This window comes from Symphodus melops (genome assembly GCF_947650265.1).
Source record: "Symphodus melops genome assembly, chromosome: 12".
NCBI lineage: Eukaryota > Metazoa > Chordata > Actinopteri > Labriformes > Labridae > Symphodus > Symphodus melops.
The window spans coordinates 21,494,608-21,512,341 of NC_136702.1; the positions used below are offsets into that span (position 1 = coordinate 21,494,608).

The following is a 17,734-nucleotide window of genomic DNA, read 5'->3' on the forward strand; positions in this document are numbered from 1 at the left end:
TTTGATGATTCAGTTTATCTAACAAAATGATTCACAGTCCTAAAGCTGCTATTCAGTGTCCAGAGACACTGGACATCTATGTGGGAGTCATTCTGATTGACATCTCTTTCAGCCCACACAAACGATGCTCTAATTTTGAAGACTGTCTGGGCATCTTGGTGCCTACGTCAGTTTCGGCTTCTGTTACTCAGCGTGAATGTGCTTCCGGTCTATCTTTAGGGACACTGTCTGACAACCAAATATGTGTTTTCAATGTGCAAAAATAACTTCTTACTTTATGTAACACAAAGAAACATCTTTTAAATCATTGGTGCAATGGGACTCTTTTTAATTGGCTTAGTTTGTTGAAAGTGTTTGGTCTAGCGTTTGCAGACACAAAGAGATGTCATGTTTTCCTTTAATGGAAAAAACTTAACTCTTGAAATGAAACACTTCAAAATAATTTGTATATCACTTCTCTAGCTGCCTTCTGCTGAGACACTTCACAGTCTGCATTCTGCATCAACGCAACAACTAAAGTACATAATTTAAAGTTACTTATAGCAAAAAACATGAAGTTCAGAAACACAAGCTATATAATGCTACGGCAATAACAAAAACAGCCTGTCTGCAGGATTAATTTAGTTATTAGTTTTGGTCTCTTCGAAAATATTATCAGCCATACCTTAAAATTGGAATTTTTTCAGCCATGAAATTGTTGTCCGAATGGACTTTGCCACGAGGAAGATGTCCATATAGGTGCAGAAAATGATCCTAAAGTTACACAGCCCATTAGCAGTGTGCTGAGAAACTCTTCTGGACTGAATACATCATTTATCTTATTTTGGCCTGTGGCCTAAATTCTGAAAATGTTACTTTAACATGTTATCAATTTCAATAAACTTCCTTTCACTGAAACAAATGAGTTGTTGTACTTTGATGTCAAGGCAAACCAGCAAAGGCCAGTTGGAAACACTTTGTTAACTATCTGTAGAGAGGGGTTTTTTTGTAGCTGCTTTTTTTCAGTTTCTAAGTTTACTTTTGGGCCATTTTTTTTAATTGGTTGGGACAGGGAATATTGTGAGGAGGAAGTCACGGATGACGTGCAGCGTGTTTATTGTAAAAGATGAAGCAGACAAACCATGATGGGATTAAGTGACAGAATGTTGGCGAGATAATAATTGTTCCTATACGTTCATTTACAGTAAGAGGGGTATGTTCCCACCACCTACAGTATGCCGTCTGAATTCTTGTTCATCTGTGACCTAAAAACTCTCAAATATACCATTAATCCAAACTTATGTCAGTGTCAAATTAACTAAATCAATGTAAATATCAATGTGAAACATGGTATTGAAAGGCATCTAAAGTGCAGCCTACACCTGCACAATTATGAATGCTCGATCAGCTGCAGTTTGATCAAATACTGTGGTTTGAAACAGTAATATGTTAGCTCTAAATAAGGTGCTAGATTTGGTCATTTATATTAGTACACCTGTTCAGCAATATTCACATCATATTGAAAAATAACAAAGCACACTGTCTGATGATTAATCGAGCTCTTCCAATTTACCTCATGCCATTCATCAACCCAATATGCTTGATTAGTGGCCATCCTGTCACACACAAACAGCTCTGGATGTATTACATCAGCTGATCAGACAGACACGCCCCACCTCTCCATGAGCTGCTGCTGCTGCTCTCTCCCTGCTGCTGTAACTATTTAATTGTGATGGATCATTTCAGACACGACTCTACTCACCAGTTTTTTTTTGCACCCCCTTCAAGAGAGATGAATTCCCTTTGTCAAAGGAAATTCAAAGTGATACACATGGATAAGTAAGGAGGCGACAGAGAGTTGAACTTAGCAGGGGCGGCAGACATGGGTAATCTGTCTCCTCTGGAGCATTTGGAGATTCATTAGTGGACCTGTGGATGGGACGATGAGGTGAAAGGTCTCCTGGAAACAACAGGACCTGTGGTTTTGGGCCGCTGACTACATTGTACCATGCCAGCAAACACACACAAACACGCACACACACACATACACACGCACACGCACACGCACACACACACACACACACACATGCACACAAACACCCAACCACACATCAGTATTTTATTTTCAGAGTCCGAAACAAGTGGTCATACATCATCAGGCTTTTCCCCCTGGTTTCTGGCAGAGTTGGATGAATGTGTTTTGCAGTTGATGCTGTTATTAGCTGTCCGTGGGGCAATTACAGCCAGGCACAAGTCATAATTTCCCTAAACTTTAATATAAATAGATGATGATCATTAGAAACCCATCAGAAAGGTACTAACCATGCGACAGAATCAAAAGGCAGTAGGGACAAAACACGCTGGGTTTTTTTGCAGAAGAAGAAAATAAAAATCCTGACAAAGAGGAAATACTACTGTGGCTACACGTATGAGGATAAATCGATAAAAGAGAAACCAAGTGCTGTTGTTCATCGAGATAAATAGCAATCCAAGTTTCTCTGCCTAGCGGGATAAATTGATTGAGGAAGGTGAGCACAAGTAGCTGACGTGTAAAAAAAAAAACCAAACCCTGCTGCATCCCTCTGGCACTAAATTCGTGGTATTTCTGCAGCCGCCGCCGTCACAGCTGTGCTCCAAATTCCTGACCTTGGCTTTCTTTTATCAGACTGTCACAGTCCTTCCTCTTCTCTCTTAGTAAGGGTGGGTTTTTGGCAGAATGGAACCAACAGTGAGCCCTGTTATGACCCTTTATCTAGTCAGACAAAGGAGTGAATTTGTGTGTGAATGAGTGTGTTCTATTGTGAGAGAATAATCGAGCTCAGCAGATCTATCTGGAGATAAAGTCTGTCCGTCCTCGAGTCCCCGAGTCTCCGAGTCACGCTTTTCTATTCAACTTAAACATCTCTCGGCCTAATTCCAATTTAGTTTATTTATAGCAGCTGGAGTTGTCCCTTATTTGCATTAACCAAATGATGGATTCGGCAAGTTTGGCTCACTGAACTACTCTCTCTGCCTCCCAGCATGATGACTCCCAGTTTAGCTCGCCACAGTCTGTAGGTGTTGTTTTATGGCTAGGCAGCTGCTCAAGTGGTTTCACAGCATCACCTTAGGATTCATCTATTAGTCCACAAGTACCTTGTGTTTATTTCACCTTCATCCAGACTAAAATATTTTCTGTTTACAACCGAGAACTTTTGCTACAGCTACCTTTCCTTCCGTCTACATAGAGACTATTGGAATAAATAAAGTCTTTGTTTTAGGAAGAAGACTCTTTGGTTACAAAGTAAAATCAAAAACAAAGAGTTCAGAAGAGGTGTAAAGAATCCAACCTTCATAATCTGTGCTATTAAAGTGATTGCCTCGCCAGTTGTATGTGTGAAAATAAACATTCAGAACCTGTTTACAATGATTTGTTTATTAAATGTTGCTAAACTACGTATGTGGACAAATGCGATTTTGTATGTAAACTGTGTTTTTATAAATAAAAAAATCAGAATTTGGGGAAGAACATTTGTGTCCAGTCTATTTTTATGGACCCCACACCCGATATGTTTTAGCCTCTTTGACTCCCCACAGTTACAGTAATTATGTCTGTAGTTAAAATAATAATACAACAGTGTTTTAAATCTCTGTGTTGCTCCTATGTCAGACTCCCTGAGTGGTGACAATGAATTTCCTTCGCATAAAATTTCAGTGAGACATCACATGAATCTTGGGAAACGTCATTACCCAACAGGGAAATTCATTTTTCACACAGCATGACATTCAGGGAGTATCTCAGCTGCAAAGAGCAGATAGGTAAATTAAAAATGTAAAATGCTCTTACGCTAGCATTCTCCCTCCAACATGACTTCCACTACACTGGATAGACCTTCCCTTAGCAACACTATCAGCAGATCACTCACTTGATACTGCCACAGACTGACTCCTCTTTATCAGCAGCTGGTCGCTTCATTTATATGTCCTGCATGTGGTCTGCAAACTTTAAGATAAATAGAAAAAACACAAAAAATGTGCTGATATCATCATTAGATCCTATATCTCAATTTGGATCTAAATCTTTTCAATTATCTGTCTTCTTTGCAAGTTTGTTTACGTCTGGACATCATTAGCACAGAACTTATTCTTTAGTCCTTCCTAGATAACACTTTAGACCTTGATACGAGATTGGTGTGTTGTTGTTTTTTTTTACCATCCACTGACAGTTTTTTTATGGTGTTGTGGAGATTCTGTTTTTTTCCCCCCTCACCTGCCTGAGCTAATAGAATTTCCCAGGTGAAGGCAGTAAATCATGGAGCTGTTGAAACCTGACTCAAAATCTTTCCTGCTTATTTATCACAGAACAATATGGGTACTGATAGTAAAAGTTGAAATACACATGCAGTGACCTTAGAGTTAGTGTGTGCACTTTTTAGCTTCAAAAAGAAGTTGGTTGCATTCATTGATTCTCTGTTTTCTCAAGGAAATGGGTAAAAAAAACATATTCATCAAATCTTAACTTTTTAAAATAAGATTTTTCTTTTCTGGAATAAACCATCTCTGATCAAGCCGCAAGTGATTAAGGTGCATGATGTCTACACTTATCACAAAGGCAAGGAGAACATTGTGATTCAATGATTACAGCCTGGTTCCAAATATGTATTTGGCATCAATAACATTTATTTAGCAATGCATTATTTTTATGACTTGTCTGTTTTTTTTATAAAAAGTGTACAAGTTAAAAAGTTTTACAATATTGCACAATTATGGGCATGGCCAGGTTGATTGACAGGTGCTCCCATTATAGCTGTTTGCCATGTGGCTTAAAGCCCGCCTCCGCTCCACCTCTTTACCTGTTGCTAGGTTAACTGAAAATTAGCTATAGTCAGCTTTCCAATATGGTCACCCCCAGTGTTTAGCTTCAGAAATAAATGAGTGACATCACTGAGACTACGTCCATCTTTTATACAGACAGTAGCTCAAACTAACTGAAAAGGCTGCGTTGCATCAGGCTGCTAGTTTTGACATTAAAAGTAACTCATTCTTCTGTTTTTCAGTAAAGATGAGAAGAAAGAAAATCTGATGTACTTAATGCAAAAACTCAACATTAAACTTGGGGAAAACTGCAGAGTGTTTTGATAATTCTCTGGGGCTTTCTCATAGAAGCAATTTGCTGTGAAATTAAAGTAGTCTATTGTTAATTCCCATGACTCCCTTTTTGCTTTAAGTGAGACAGTGAGCTCATTATGACACAATTTCACAGCTAATTACAAATATAATGAAATTAAATGCATCATCATCATAAGACTGATAGAATGTCCTGGTAAACTGATCACAGGACTTACAGCCTCATAACCCCACATTCAAATTCATGATTGTGTACAAACCAACATTAAGCTCAAGTGAAGTGCCACATAAAGCCCAATTAATCACACCAGCTGGCTCACTGTGCGTTGGAGTCTGTGGCAGGACTGGCCCCGTGAACAAGTCGCACTCCTCCGTAGCTCAAATGACACCTGGAACATTGGGACCAGCTGACCTACATATGAATCACAAGGGGGGAGTAAATGAAATTGAAGCTATCGGTTAGACTTTCTATAAGCCCATGTTTTTTTCCAGACATGTTTTTTTGTGCTCTTTTCAAGGTTATCTGAAAGATTGACTTTACTTGGTTTCTTATAACTGGTGTTACACTTAAACAAGAGTTATGAGAACATGTGAGATAATGAGTCAGGGCACTCTCCTGAACAAAAACACTTTATCACATTGTAACTTGCCTCAACGGTTTAGATTAGCTTTTGATTGATGAGTTCCTCCAATGAAATAAAAACAACAATGTTCTTCTACACATGTGTTTGTGTGCAGTCAATCTGACAAGGTCACTTGGGATGTGACCTTGTTTACCGAACTGTTGCAAATCATGTGGTTTGTCTTCACTGCAAGACTTGAGTCAGTTCTATTTTTATAGTTTTAAAATAAAATAATGTAGACGTAGGATAAATCCTTTATGATATTATCTGAGTCTTATGAGAAAAAGTTTCCGATTACATAATTTACATACTGAGCAATACTACAGTTCTGTTATGCAGTTTATTCTTTTTTTTACCCATCAAAGCATAAACCTTCATGTGATGAAACATGCTTTTCTGCAGGTACAATTTCAGGTTTTTTTTTTTTTTTTAGCAAACAGCCCTAATCCATTTGTCATAAACAGTTTATGCATTAGCTTTTAATGACGTAGTCTTATACTGTGCTTGATTAAGTCAATGAAAATCACAGAGCTGTAAATGAGAGACAATCAACAAAGGCATTTACGGTAGTCTTCTGTGCATGCAATACATGTCTGTACAATCAGCCTTTGCAGTTTGAATAAAGGATTAACAGCAGAATACAGTGCAGACATAAAAGCTGACATGTTGATCCACTGCTGTGTGGCTAAATCCCTAACATGTGGGCTCTTTGACTGTCTGGTGGATTCAGTACTTGGGGTGATTAAAGTAATCAATACATCACTGTTCAGTCTGACATGGGCAAGGCCATGAGGTGGGCTGTTTTACATCAGAATAGATGTTTACTTTTTCATAAGACTTTTCATTGCCATGTCCTGGAATAGATTAACCTGCTGTTAAAAAAAGGGGGAAAAAAATCGGAGGATCTTAAAGACCTTTTTGCCTCATTTACAACTAAACAGTCATTACCAAAGCAGCTGCCATCTATTGTTTTGAACCCAGGAACATTTTTCAGACTTAATGTTCACATTTGTCAGGTTAATTGTTTTAGAGAGGAGAAGACTCTGGGGAGAGAGGAGGTGCAGACAGGGCAGCCGAGGGAGGAGGGGGACAAACAGGCAGGCAGACCGTTTGACAGCCAGGCGGGAGGACGAGGAGAGCTGCCAGCAGAAACGCAGTACCATTCCACGCGCAGCCGGGACTCCTTCTGGCGCCACGCGCGCCCTGGTGCGGAGAGAGAGGCGCGTGATGAGTAGCTCAGGTGCGGCTTCTCGAGACGTTGCCAGAAGACCAACGCCGCCAATATAAGCATCAACAAGTGGGACAATCGTGTTGTGTGATATGAGAAGACATAGAAAGAACCGCAACTGGAGGTGTGACATTTTCCACGCGTTGCTTTGTTAACTTCCCGGCGTGCCGCTTTGGAACTTTACCTTTTGATTATTTGATCCTGCTCAAGGACCTGTGCGCACAGAGCTAACTGATTGTACTTTTCTATGTAAATAATGAAACATTTATTGACCGTCTTGGAAGGATAATTGAGGTGTGAAAAGAGCAAACTACAGGACCACCAACCCTTTACCCGCTGTGGCCGCTGTGGCTTGGCACGAGGAAGAATTAAAAAAAAGAAGCTATTTTAGCTTTTCATTCATATCCTGCAAAATCTTTTCTGGTAAGTTACAATTCAGGTACAGTACTATTAATGTAATCAAGTCAAAAGCTCATTTGTTCTTTTTGATATGATGTACAGCCATACAAACAATGAGATTGATATGCAGAATGGGGTATTAAAAACGATTTGAAATTCTTTATTGAAATGAAGGAATCATTAGACTGATACCTAAACATCTTTCCACAAGTTTTAAAACCTTTTGGGGTTTAAATAGCTTTCTTTCTTTCTTTTCTGAAGGAAAAGAAATGTTTATTGTGTTATAGTTTGGTAAAGATTTTGGTTTGAACTGAAATAAAATATTTCCTTCCCAAACTAAAAAAAGCCATATTGATGTTACCTTCATCTTATTTAAAGGGAAAATAAATATAAGAAAGTATCTATATTCAGTCCCAAAGATTAGAGGGTACTAAGTGCAAAATTAATTGTAATAATTTAATGAAAGTGTTGTCATACCATGGCTGCAGGGTGTTTGAACCGCCCTTTTGTATATGTGTAGATGACACATCTTTTCCACACCTCACGCTGTGCTAAGGCTGAAATGAACATGCTTATTAAGACTTGTGTGTGTGTGTCAGTGTGCACGACTCTAAGCAATAGAGCCCTTACCAAAGACAAATAGTAAAAGCAGTGAAAATGAGAAGAAGACACCAGCTCCGTGGGGTGTGTGACCTCAAACACAGCGAGGGTCTCTTTGTGTGTACAGCTGAGCCCAGCAGAGGGTGCGCAGTGCTAAAGTGATGATCCTCCTTCAGGACAGATGGAGTAAATTTGGAGCCTGCAGCTATTATTATCTTGTGCTACTGAATGAGACACAGCAGTCCTTAAAGTGAGGGAGCTGTGCAGAAAGAAGCTTTACCTTATTGCTGGAGCCAAAGATTATGAATGTTGCCACAGTTTGGTCTTTTTCTCTTTGTCCACGTATGGAATAATGCAGGCTAAGTATGATTGATATTCACTACAGTGCACAAGCATCAGAGGATAATTCAATGTAGCGTTCATAGTAAACAATGCAGAACAGAATTACGTGGTCCTAATTGAATGAGAGAATGCTGCACTGCCGGTTTATGAGATTTGCAAAAGTGAAATGGATTTTTCTCAATAATCACATTATACATTTGTAAACATCGTGGGAATAGCATTTACTCGGCTCAATTATAGAAGACAAAGGCAATTGCCTGTTCACTTAGAAAATGACTTATCGCAGGAGTCACATAAAGTTTGATACATTCATTTCCATCTCCTGCTGCCCTTTAAAACTCTTTTTTATCAAGTTTTCTGTTAAAATATAACACTTTTCTTTTCTTTCAGGGCACAACATGCCATGCTGACTCCACTGTTGCTTGCACTGCACATTACTCTCTGAGGCTTACAATGTTCTCAAAATAAACCTGGGATTATTTTCCCCTGCTGGAATATGCTCAGTGAGCAGCTCGGATTTCGGATGACCTCTTTTGAAATCTTTTTCGAAAGATTATCTGAAACTCTGAAATCATATAGGAAGGATTCTCTCCAGATAAGCCCTTGTATTCATTTGAAGATGATTTTGCAATTTTGAAAGCTAATGAAGCTGCAATCATCAGCATTTAATGCGAAGGAGCAGGTAAAACTATGATTTCTTTTGCCTGACAGGACTTCAGGGAGGTTGCTGCTGAATATGCGGATCTTTGCGGGGCATGATACGCCCAGGAAGCCCCCCCTCTGTCATGGCTTTGCCCTCTTCTGGGGCTTGATCTTTGTATTATTCATGAAAAGTGTTCAAGTGAGAGCTTGTCCCACCACATGTCACTGTATGGAGAAGAGCGGCATGACAGTGGTTCAATGTATGTCTCGCAACTTGGAGAAAATCCCGTCAGATCTTCCGAGGGATACAGTCGTCCTACTTCTGGCCTCCAACCACATCACCCACGTCCCGAACCACGCCTTTAAAGACCTGCACTACCTTCAGGAGCTGGACCTGTCCAACAATGACATAGAAACTGTAGATGTTGGAGCGTTCCAAGGGGTTTCTGACAGCCTCCTTTTCCTGGATCTATCAAACAATCGAATCCAAAGTGTTCCGAAAGAGGCATTTGCCCGGCTACGAGCAAAAATCAGCTTCTCAAACAACCCGTGGCACTGCGAATGTACGTTACAGGAGGTCCTGAGGGAGCTGCGTCTGGATCCAGAGACAGTCAATGAGGTGATCTGTCACACAGCCGTGCAGGAGGAATATGCAGGGAAGCCGTTAATCCAGGTGCTGGACTCAGGGATCAACTTCTGCAACTTTCACCACAAGACCACAGATGTAGCCATGTTTGTCACCATGTTCGGGTGGTTCACCATGGTGATTGCGTACGTGATCTACTATGTGAGACACAATCAGGAGGATGCCAGGAGGCACCTGGAGTACCTGAAGTCACTGCCCAGCAGCTCTCAGATTAGCAAGGACTTTGACACCATCAGCACTGTTCTCTAGCAGGGCCATAACTTATTCATGTGATCTGTGTGAGAGTGTGTGTGTGTGCGTGTGTACTTATGTGAGTTAATGCATAGTTCTGTACAAAATAACAAAAGCTATTGCAAGACATAATCACATAGAGATTTTACGATACCATTCTTTCTTACCATGACGATTCCAATCTGTTTTTTTGGCAAATACAGAGAACTGTACAGATAGCACTGAAGACTTAAAAAATAGTAACTGAATGATATTTATTTGCATTGCTTTTGGCCTTGTCTAACACAGAGAATGTATAACAGAGAATTCTCTCTTCTACTGGTCTTGATTTGAGCCCCCGTGAAACAACAACAACAACAACAACAACAAAACGATGAACCATAAAACAAGAAGTGTAGCTACAGATGAGTTGACATGATCAGTAACTGTGCTGGAAGCCCATTCTATAATATGTCCCATTGTGTTATGATGTGTCTCTCGAAGCGTCAGAGAAACTTCTTAATTCAGAGAAATTCAGATTAACATTACATAGTTGTTCTTTGCCTCTCTAGCCGAAGGAAATCTGGAATCAGTCTGTCTTTGTTGTTCTAAAACAAAAGACCTATACTGTCTTGGAAAGTAAGGTTATCAACATGTTCGATTCTTGAGGGGTTTTTTAAAGGATTTTTTTTATTTCAATGAACAACATAAATGTAAAGTGCCAAAACTTTAAAGATCCTAAACTACTCCTATGTCAGAAAACGCTGTATTTCCTAAGATCCTGAGGAGAGTGATGAATCCATCTGAAATTTCAGTCACATCTCTGCACACTGCCATGTTGGCCCAAATACATGGTACATACATCGAGGTTTTTGTGCAGAATAAACGTTTTTGGCGGTCTTATAGATTTGTATTTTGTGTATCACAGTTGTTTGTTTTGCTAGTGTCTTACCGATACCATATTCAGGTGATGTCTGCACACTGCATTTGCATTGTTTTAAACATTTATTCTGATTTATGAGTAAACGTTTCTTTACAGACGGACAAGGCATTAGTCATAGTACAAATAAACAAAACACTCCCAAAAGTTACATTTCAATGACAGATGATAGATCTAGACTTGTGAGATAAATGCTCCCACTGTGGTGTCGACCCAGCAGTGTGATTGAATTCCGACAGAGATAAACAAGGACGACTTCTGTGTCTCACAGATACTTTGTATTGATTGATTTATTTATGTTTTTCATGTCACACTGCCAAGGTAACTGGCATTTTTACCAGGTGTTGGCTGACACAGGTCATGGTGTTAACATTCAGTTTGTGTAACTCACAGTAAACTTCTGACCCCGGAAATAGTGTAACTGTGGCAACTCAGTATCCTGGAGAGTAAAAGACAAAATGTAAGAGAAACAGTAGAAATTGTGAGAGCTACACTGTGCTTGTGGCACCTTTAGAAAGAAGCGATACAGGCTGTTTGCACCCAATGGCAAGGTCATGTAAGACAGAGTGCTGTTAGCATGTGGGCTCAATCATTGATGGCTCGAGGTAAAATATCTGTCGTTGACAGACAGAGCTGCTTGTGATGGTAGAGAGATATGCATGAACAAAACGATATTGTGTGATATTTGTATTTTATTCACATATTTATGCATTATGCATTTGTTTACAGCAACAAAAACTGAGCTAGATTATTTGCGTATTGTACCTGACATTAGCAAATGTGATTTTATCGAACTGAAACCAATAATGTGGAAAATAATCTTCTCTGAGTTTAAAACCCTTCTTCGTCACCCCTTTAACTCAACACGTTCACTATTAAAGCTCTATATCAGGGGTGCTCAATACGTCGATCGCGATCTACCAGTCGATCGCGATCTACCAGTCGATCGCGAAGGCAGTGTGGGTAGATCGCAAAGCATTATACAGTAGACGTCAGCCTATCGTCCGTCCTCACTATGAAAAAGAAAAAACGGCTTAGCGCTCCGCATATTCCTCTTAAGTTTCGTTTCATTAAAACCGAAAGTAAAGACGGTCGCGATGTGACTGTATTTGCTGAATATTAAAATATGTAACGTAGTGTTAAAAGGCTGCATCAATCAAGTTATCATTTGTTGCAGCAAGAAAGGCAGAGGATCATCAGGCTAAGAGGAGGAAAGGTGAGAACTGTAATAAGCTAAGAGATTGGAATATTTCAAGGCCATGTTAATCAGTTGTTAATCATGTTGTTCAGTCACAGTATGAATTATCCATCAATAATATTATTTGGGTGGATTAAGTAATAATGTAACTAAATATGGCATTACAGTTAAAGTAATCATGATTCAGTAGTATACTTGGACTTCTAATTTTAAAAAATTCAACAGAGGATGAGACAGGAGAGAGACATGAAGACCAGGACCCAGTTACATACAAAGGCCAGAGTAATTCCCCCCCCCCCCCCCCCCCCCCCCCCACACACACACACACACACACACAACCTTTACCAAAACCCTTAATAGAGCTAAATTCTAAATAAATATATGTTTTGCACGTTTATATTAGGTAGATCATTTTGACTTGGTCATTTTATAAGTAGCTCCCATGCTGAAAAAGTGTGAGCACCCCTGCTCTATATAAATTTAACAGGCCGTTACAGTGGGCTACTCTGTGAATGTTGAAGTCGTATTTGCTGCCATTTTCACAGTGGTGTAACTTTACCTCATGGCAGTTTGAGACATAGTCGAAGACCCACAACATGTAGATGTGTGCCAGTCTGCACATATTGTTTCACATGTTGTGAAAGCTGTTTTGTGTCAGTAAACATGATAGCATTTTGTGTTTGAGGCCTGAACATGTTCTGAGATCTTTCTTCTTGAACAGTGATTACCAACCTATTTTCCTTGGAGCCCCCTCAGTATGTAGAAAATCTGAGAAACAAACATAAACATATATTTTAGTAGCATGCATTGTCCTATCAGTAAATGCTTTTGCTTAACCCCCCCACCCCCACTCAAAGGGGGTCCTGCACCCTGGGTTGGTAACCAATGTTCTATGAAGCCCTTTGACGTTCACCGAAGATGCTACTTAAACAAAAGTCAGAAAAAAATTTGTTTATAATGGTTTTTTGGTTTTTTTTTTTCAAAGCACCAAACTGTTTGGTTCAGTTAACAGAAACATAAACTGCAGTTTAACACAATGCAAGCTCTACAATGGGATGTAAACAAGGGTTAATATGTCACATCAGTTATAAAAATCAGATTTTTTGTTCTGCCTGGGACTCGAATGGTCGTCTTTTGGGTGAGCTGTTTGTTTGACAAATCAACTGAACCCGAGAGCTCATCCAAGAAACGTTCTGAAGTCATTTGAGCTGCCAGCACACAGAGTGCAGGTATGTTTTGATAACTAATTCACAAACTATCTGCCTTGTCATTATAGATCTCAATACAGTCAGATGTATCCCATGCTGAGTTAGTGCCTGAGTAGAGCTGGCATTGGGTGTTTTATAAATCACATGTATGCAAGAACATACAGTATTCTGTGACAATGTGGTAGATTTTTCACAAGTATTTTCTGTATTTTGAACACATGACTTCCTGTGTCAGATGAATGGTACATCATAAGCAGTTACAGCATTGGTGAGAAAAGCCATTATGAAGAACTTTAAAAGGAAATTTTACAGGTAAAGGCAGCCTTGTATACTCTCATTTGTCAGAGTTAAATATGTGGGGTCATCAACATTCAGAAGTGTCAAACATCACAAAGAGTTTATTTGTGAAACAATGTCACGAACCACAAATTGCTGGATTACAATGCCATAAAAGTAACAGACTTTTCATAGTAACGGAACAGTGTTTGGGCAGACACTAAATTACTTTGAATTTTTTATCCGTTAATTTTCTGGTCAGGGTTGATTGAGTCCAAGTGCCTCATCTTTAGGAGATTGTGCTAAGATAGCCTCTGACCAGCCTTACCATCTCAGATTCACTAGCAGCGTATGTAGCCAGTTTGTCTCAGTGACCTAAAGGGTGTTAAAGAAGAGTTCTCCAGGTTGCTGGATTCTTCCAAAAGAAGAAAAATTAAGTCCAAAAGACAGTTAAAGTCAAGTTTGTTTTTTTAAAGTTTCTGCTATATGTTTTTACCTGACTGACAGCTATGACAGTACAGGTGTTAATGACGTACATCACCTTCATCTATTAGTCCGAGCAGGTTCAAATAAACACAACTCACCTAATCCAGGTGGAGAGTCGTCTGTACTATCTCGTTCAAAGTATTGTAGGTTTATTTGTTGCAGTAGATATAGATTTGTCTCCTTGTAGTTTTGACTTGTCATAATAATGTTTGTGCTGACCTCCGTGTAAAAAATGTTTGCAATCTAAAAGAAAGAACATGCCATATATGTTGCTGGTTTCTAAAATTGATTTTGTTAATCAAGTTATTAAGTTGAACACATCTCCACGTGTCTGGACGTCTTTAAGAGCTGTAAGTTGGTTCTGTGTCTTTTCTTCGTGGGTAGAAGAATCTGGTCTTTGAGCTGCCTGTTTCTGTGATGGAAATTAAAGGGCTCAAATAATGATGTTTGTGAAAATATGTTGTGTCCTTTTTTCTGTTTTGTTTTTTGGGATTTCTAGAGAAACTTTACCAGCATTTCAAAATAAAAAAAAAATCTTTTCCAAGTTTGGTCTTCTTCATCTGTTCTTACACTTTGACCTCAGCATCAATAAAGAGCAGAAATCCCAGTTTAACCTTCTGTCCTACGTCTTGCCTTTAAGTAATAACTTAGCTCTTTTACACTTTTTAATACCGGAATATGAATTCCTGAGTTCATGTAAAAATGCAAACCACTCTGGTTAAAGCCATTAATAATCATTAAAATGTGAAAGGAATACAAATGGATATTCAGGGATTTTTTGGCTCAAGTTTTAGTTACGAGGAGATTTCACGACAGAAGCGAGTGAGCTGGCGTCAGCATGATGACTAATAACTGATCCTCCATGCAACTCCTTCCTAACGTTGCAGGGGTCCGGAGGAGGCTGTTCTCTAATGAGTGGGGAAGCTTTTGGCTTTTCCAGCCAGCAGTTTGAGTGCACAGCGTAGAGATCGATAAAAGACTCATTACTGAGGACAACTTGAGCATGCTGCATCGCTTTTAAAGGCCACTGCCGCTAAAGCTCTGTGACCTACTGTAGCAATTATTGCAATTGGTGTTTCCTTCGGCAACACTCAGTGACACAACCGAAGTGAGCATGCTGAAAATGTAGACCAAAATTTAAAGTCAAAGATCCACCACGCAAACATTCATGCTATTTCCTTTATTTATCATCTTCTTCAGTAGCTGACATTTTTCTTCTCCAGCTAGCTTTTTTTTTTTAAACCCTACTACAATGAAAGCCTGCAAAGTTTGACCTTCAACAAGCTCTACACAGGGTGACTAAGGTTTCTTTAAGGTCAGGGAAAGATTGTTCTGATGTGAACTAATTAATGGAAATGAATCACCAAGTGTTTTGGTTGAATACCTCACGAGTTCAGTGAATTAATTCCTTTTTTTGTATCGATTAACCGTCCATTTCTGTACATTAAATTATTACCTATTTATATTAAAGAGTCACTTTGACTTCCAAAGGTACAACTCAGACTCTCAGTCACATACCTTTTGTGTCGTCATGATACGCACATTGTAACGTATGTTTAGTCAATGTCAAACCATCAATTTGATTACATTAAGACACAAAAAAGGGAAGGGAAGAAACCAGGGGGGTTTTATTTTTACAGTCTATGGTTTAAACATGCACTGTTTTCGGTCACCTTTGACCCCCACACTCAGCAGACTGTGGATAAGTCTTTGTACTCAGTAACAAAGTAAAACTTCTCATAGTGTCTCATGATGACACAGATCTTTTTACAGTAATGTCTGTTAAAATCCTGTTTAGTCTCATACAGAAGCTGAAGGGTCGTTCGTATAGGGAGAGATTGGCATTTCTGCTCTTGATTTACATTACCTACATTGGAGTGTATTTTTTGGATTATTTTATTTATTATATACCCAATTTATAGACGGGAAAATAATGTATTTGTCACTGTGGTTTCACTGATCATCCACAACTCCTCAAAGCTCATTATTTTCTGACATCATTATAATACTCATTTATTTTGCTGCACTATGAACCACTCAGCGGCTCTATTGTTGCTCTTTTTGACAAAGTTGCAGAATCCCAGGGAGCAGGCAAGCTACCATGGAAACCTCATTTGAGAAAATGACCATGGATGGAATAATAAGGCATATAAAACAAGATTTTCTGTTCTTCTACATCAGTGGTTCTCAACTAATGGGTCAGGAACCGAAAGTGGGTCCTTGAGGTGTTTTCATTGGGTCGCAAGTGTGTGCCTGGAACAAAGACCTGGTCTTAAACAATCTGTCAAGTGCTTTTAAAAACGTGTTTTGCCAGTTTTTTAAAAAACATTTTTTTTACTTCTGTTAGAAGTTCTGCAGCGTCTGAGGCACAAAACAGACAGAAACGGCAGACTGCAAAAACTCATTAACTCAATCTGATTGGTTAACCAAAAAAGGTAAAAACAAACAACATCTGGGTCGTGATTTTTCAGGGAGGAGTTGCTGATGAGTCCTGAGGCTAGACCAGTTGTTCTACATTGATATTCTCACCTCCAATGAGAACATCATGTGTTATTCTCTTCTGCTGTTTAACATGTAGAACCACAAACGTCTACCATGTGACCTGTTCAAGGGTCATCCTGTGTTTATTTATACCAGTTATTTGCTCTTTGTAACCATCTGTTCATTGGAATATTTACATGTTAATGAAAGACCCCCGACTCTTCTCATGAGGAACACAGTCACTCCTGATTTAGTGTCCAACCTCTTTATGGAGTGTGTTAGGAGGGATGACCAGAAGTGATGTTTAACAATCTAGTTAGAAAGTATCAGTCAGTATGCTCATAATTCTGATTATTAACTGAAACAAACCTGTTGTCAATAAACATATTTAAGTAACTTGAGAAAAAAGAAACAGTGGTCTGTGTTCTGTTGATAGTTTGGTTTTGATGTTGGTCCAGTGACATTGAGTGCAGCATTAAAAATACCTATTTTAAACATTCACTCTCATCCCTGTTTTTGATTTTGTAGTTCAGAGTGAGACTAGAGCATTGATTTCAGTCGGGTTAATGAGTAGTTAAACATTTCTCACATTAGCTTGTACGTTAAACTGTATGCTCGGGGCTGAAATAAAACAACCCCTTAATAATATAAGTTGCATGTAGAGTTGGATGTTCGTCTCCATCTGAAGCAAAACAAAACTCTTTATAATTATAAAGGCAGAAAAGAGAAAATTCAGTGCCTCCATGGAAATTCACCATACTGAGTGCAATTATCTCCGTTAACAATTGTTCAAGTTATTTTCAGTGCCATGATCACGAGTACCAAAATAGAGTTTATCACCTCTATAATGAAGTGGAGGCAAACGTCTTTGAGAAAGAGTAGAGATTAAACCGCGTCTGATGTTAGATAACTCAAGTTTCGATGTTTTTTGCTTTGCAGTTGACTTGACCAGACCTTCAGGGATCACTGCTGCGAAAGCAGTTTGTAACTGGCACTTGGATCAAAGTGCTTTGAGAGGTCTGAAGACTGAAGACTTTCCAAAAAAAAAAAAAGTGTATTTAAATGAACAACCATTCACCTTATTCTCCCTTTTGATCCTTTGCTTTTAATTAGGATACTTCGTGTGCCCCTCTACATATCAGGACTTGTTTTAAATGTGTGAAATGTTTTGAGTTGTTCAGTGCTGTTCAAGTCCAAGTGGAGTATGTTTTTTTTACATGACAATGACCATTGTTTTCATTATTGTATATCGTTTTGCTGTTATACAACATGATGTAAAAAGTGAAAAGACAAGAGCCATAGCATATGTCTACAAGTCCACTCATTCTTAAACACCTGTGGCATACATAGACGTGTCTTGTGGGGATAAA

The 17,734-nt window shown here is 39.0% G+C and overlaps 1 protein-coding gene across 1 annotated transcript; it reads left to right on the forward strand.

The window, feature by feature from the left end:
* The first annotated feature begins 7,326 nt into the window (after nt 1-7,326).
* Nucleotides 7,327-10,640, forward strand: lrrc3 (leucine rich repeat containing 3). The gene is made up of 2 exons (XM_079358233.1): nt 7,327-7,359; nt 8,668-10,640. The coding sequence occupies exon 2, from the start codon at nt 9,014-9,016 to the stop codon at nt 9,812-9,814; it is 801 nt and encodes a 266-aa protein (XP_079214359.1). The 5' UTR covers nt 7,327-7,359; nt 8,668-9,013; the 3' UTR covers nt 9,815-10,640.
* The last annotated feature ends 7,094 nt before the right edge of the window (nt 10,641-17,734 follow it).

What these genes read in the sequence shown, in the direction of transcription:
- lrrc3 (XM_079358233.1), top strand. Translation starts at nt 9,014, where the DNA reads ATGCGGATCTTTGCGGGGCATGATACGCCCAGGAAGCCCCCCCTCTGT.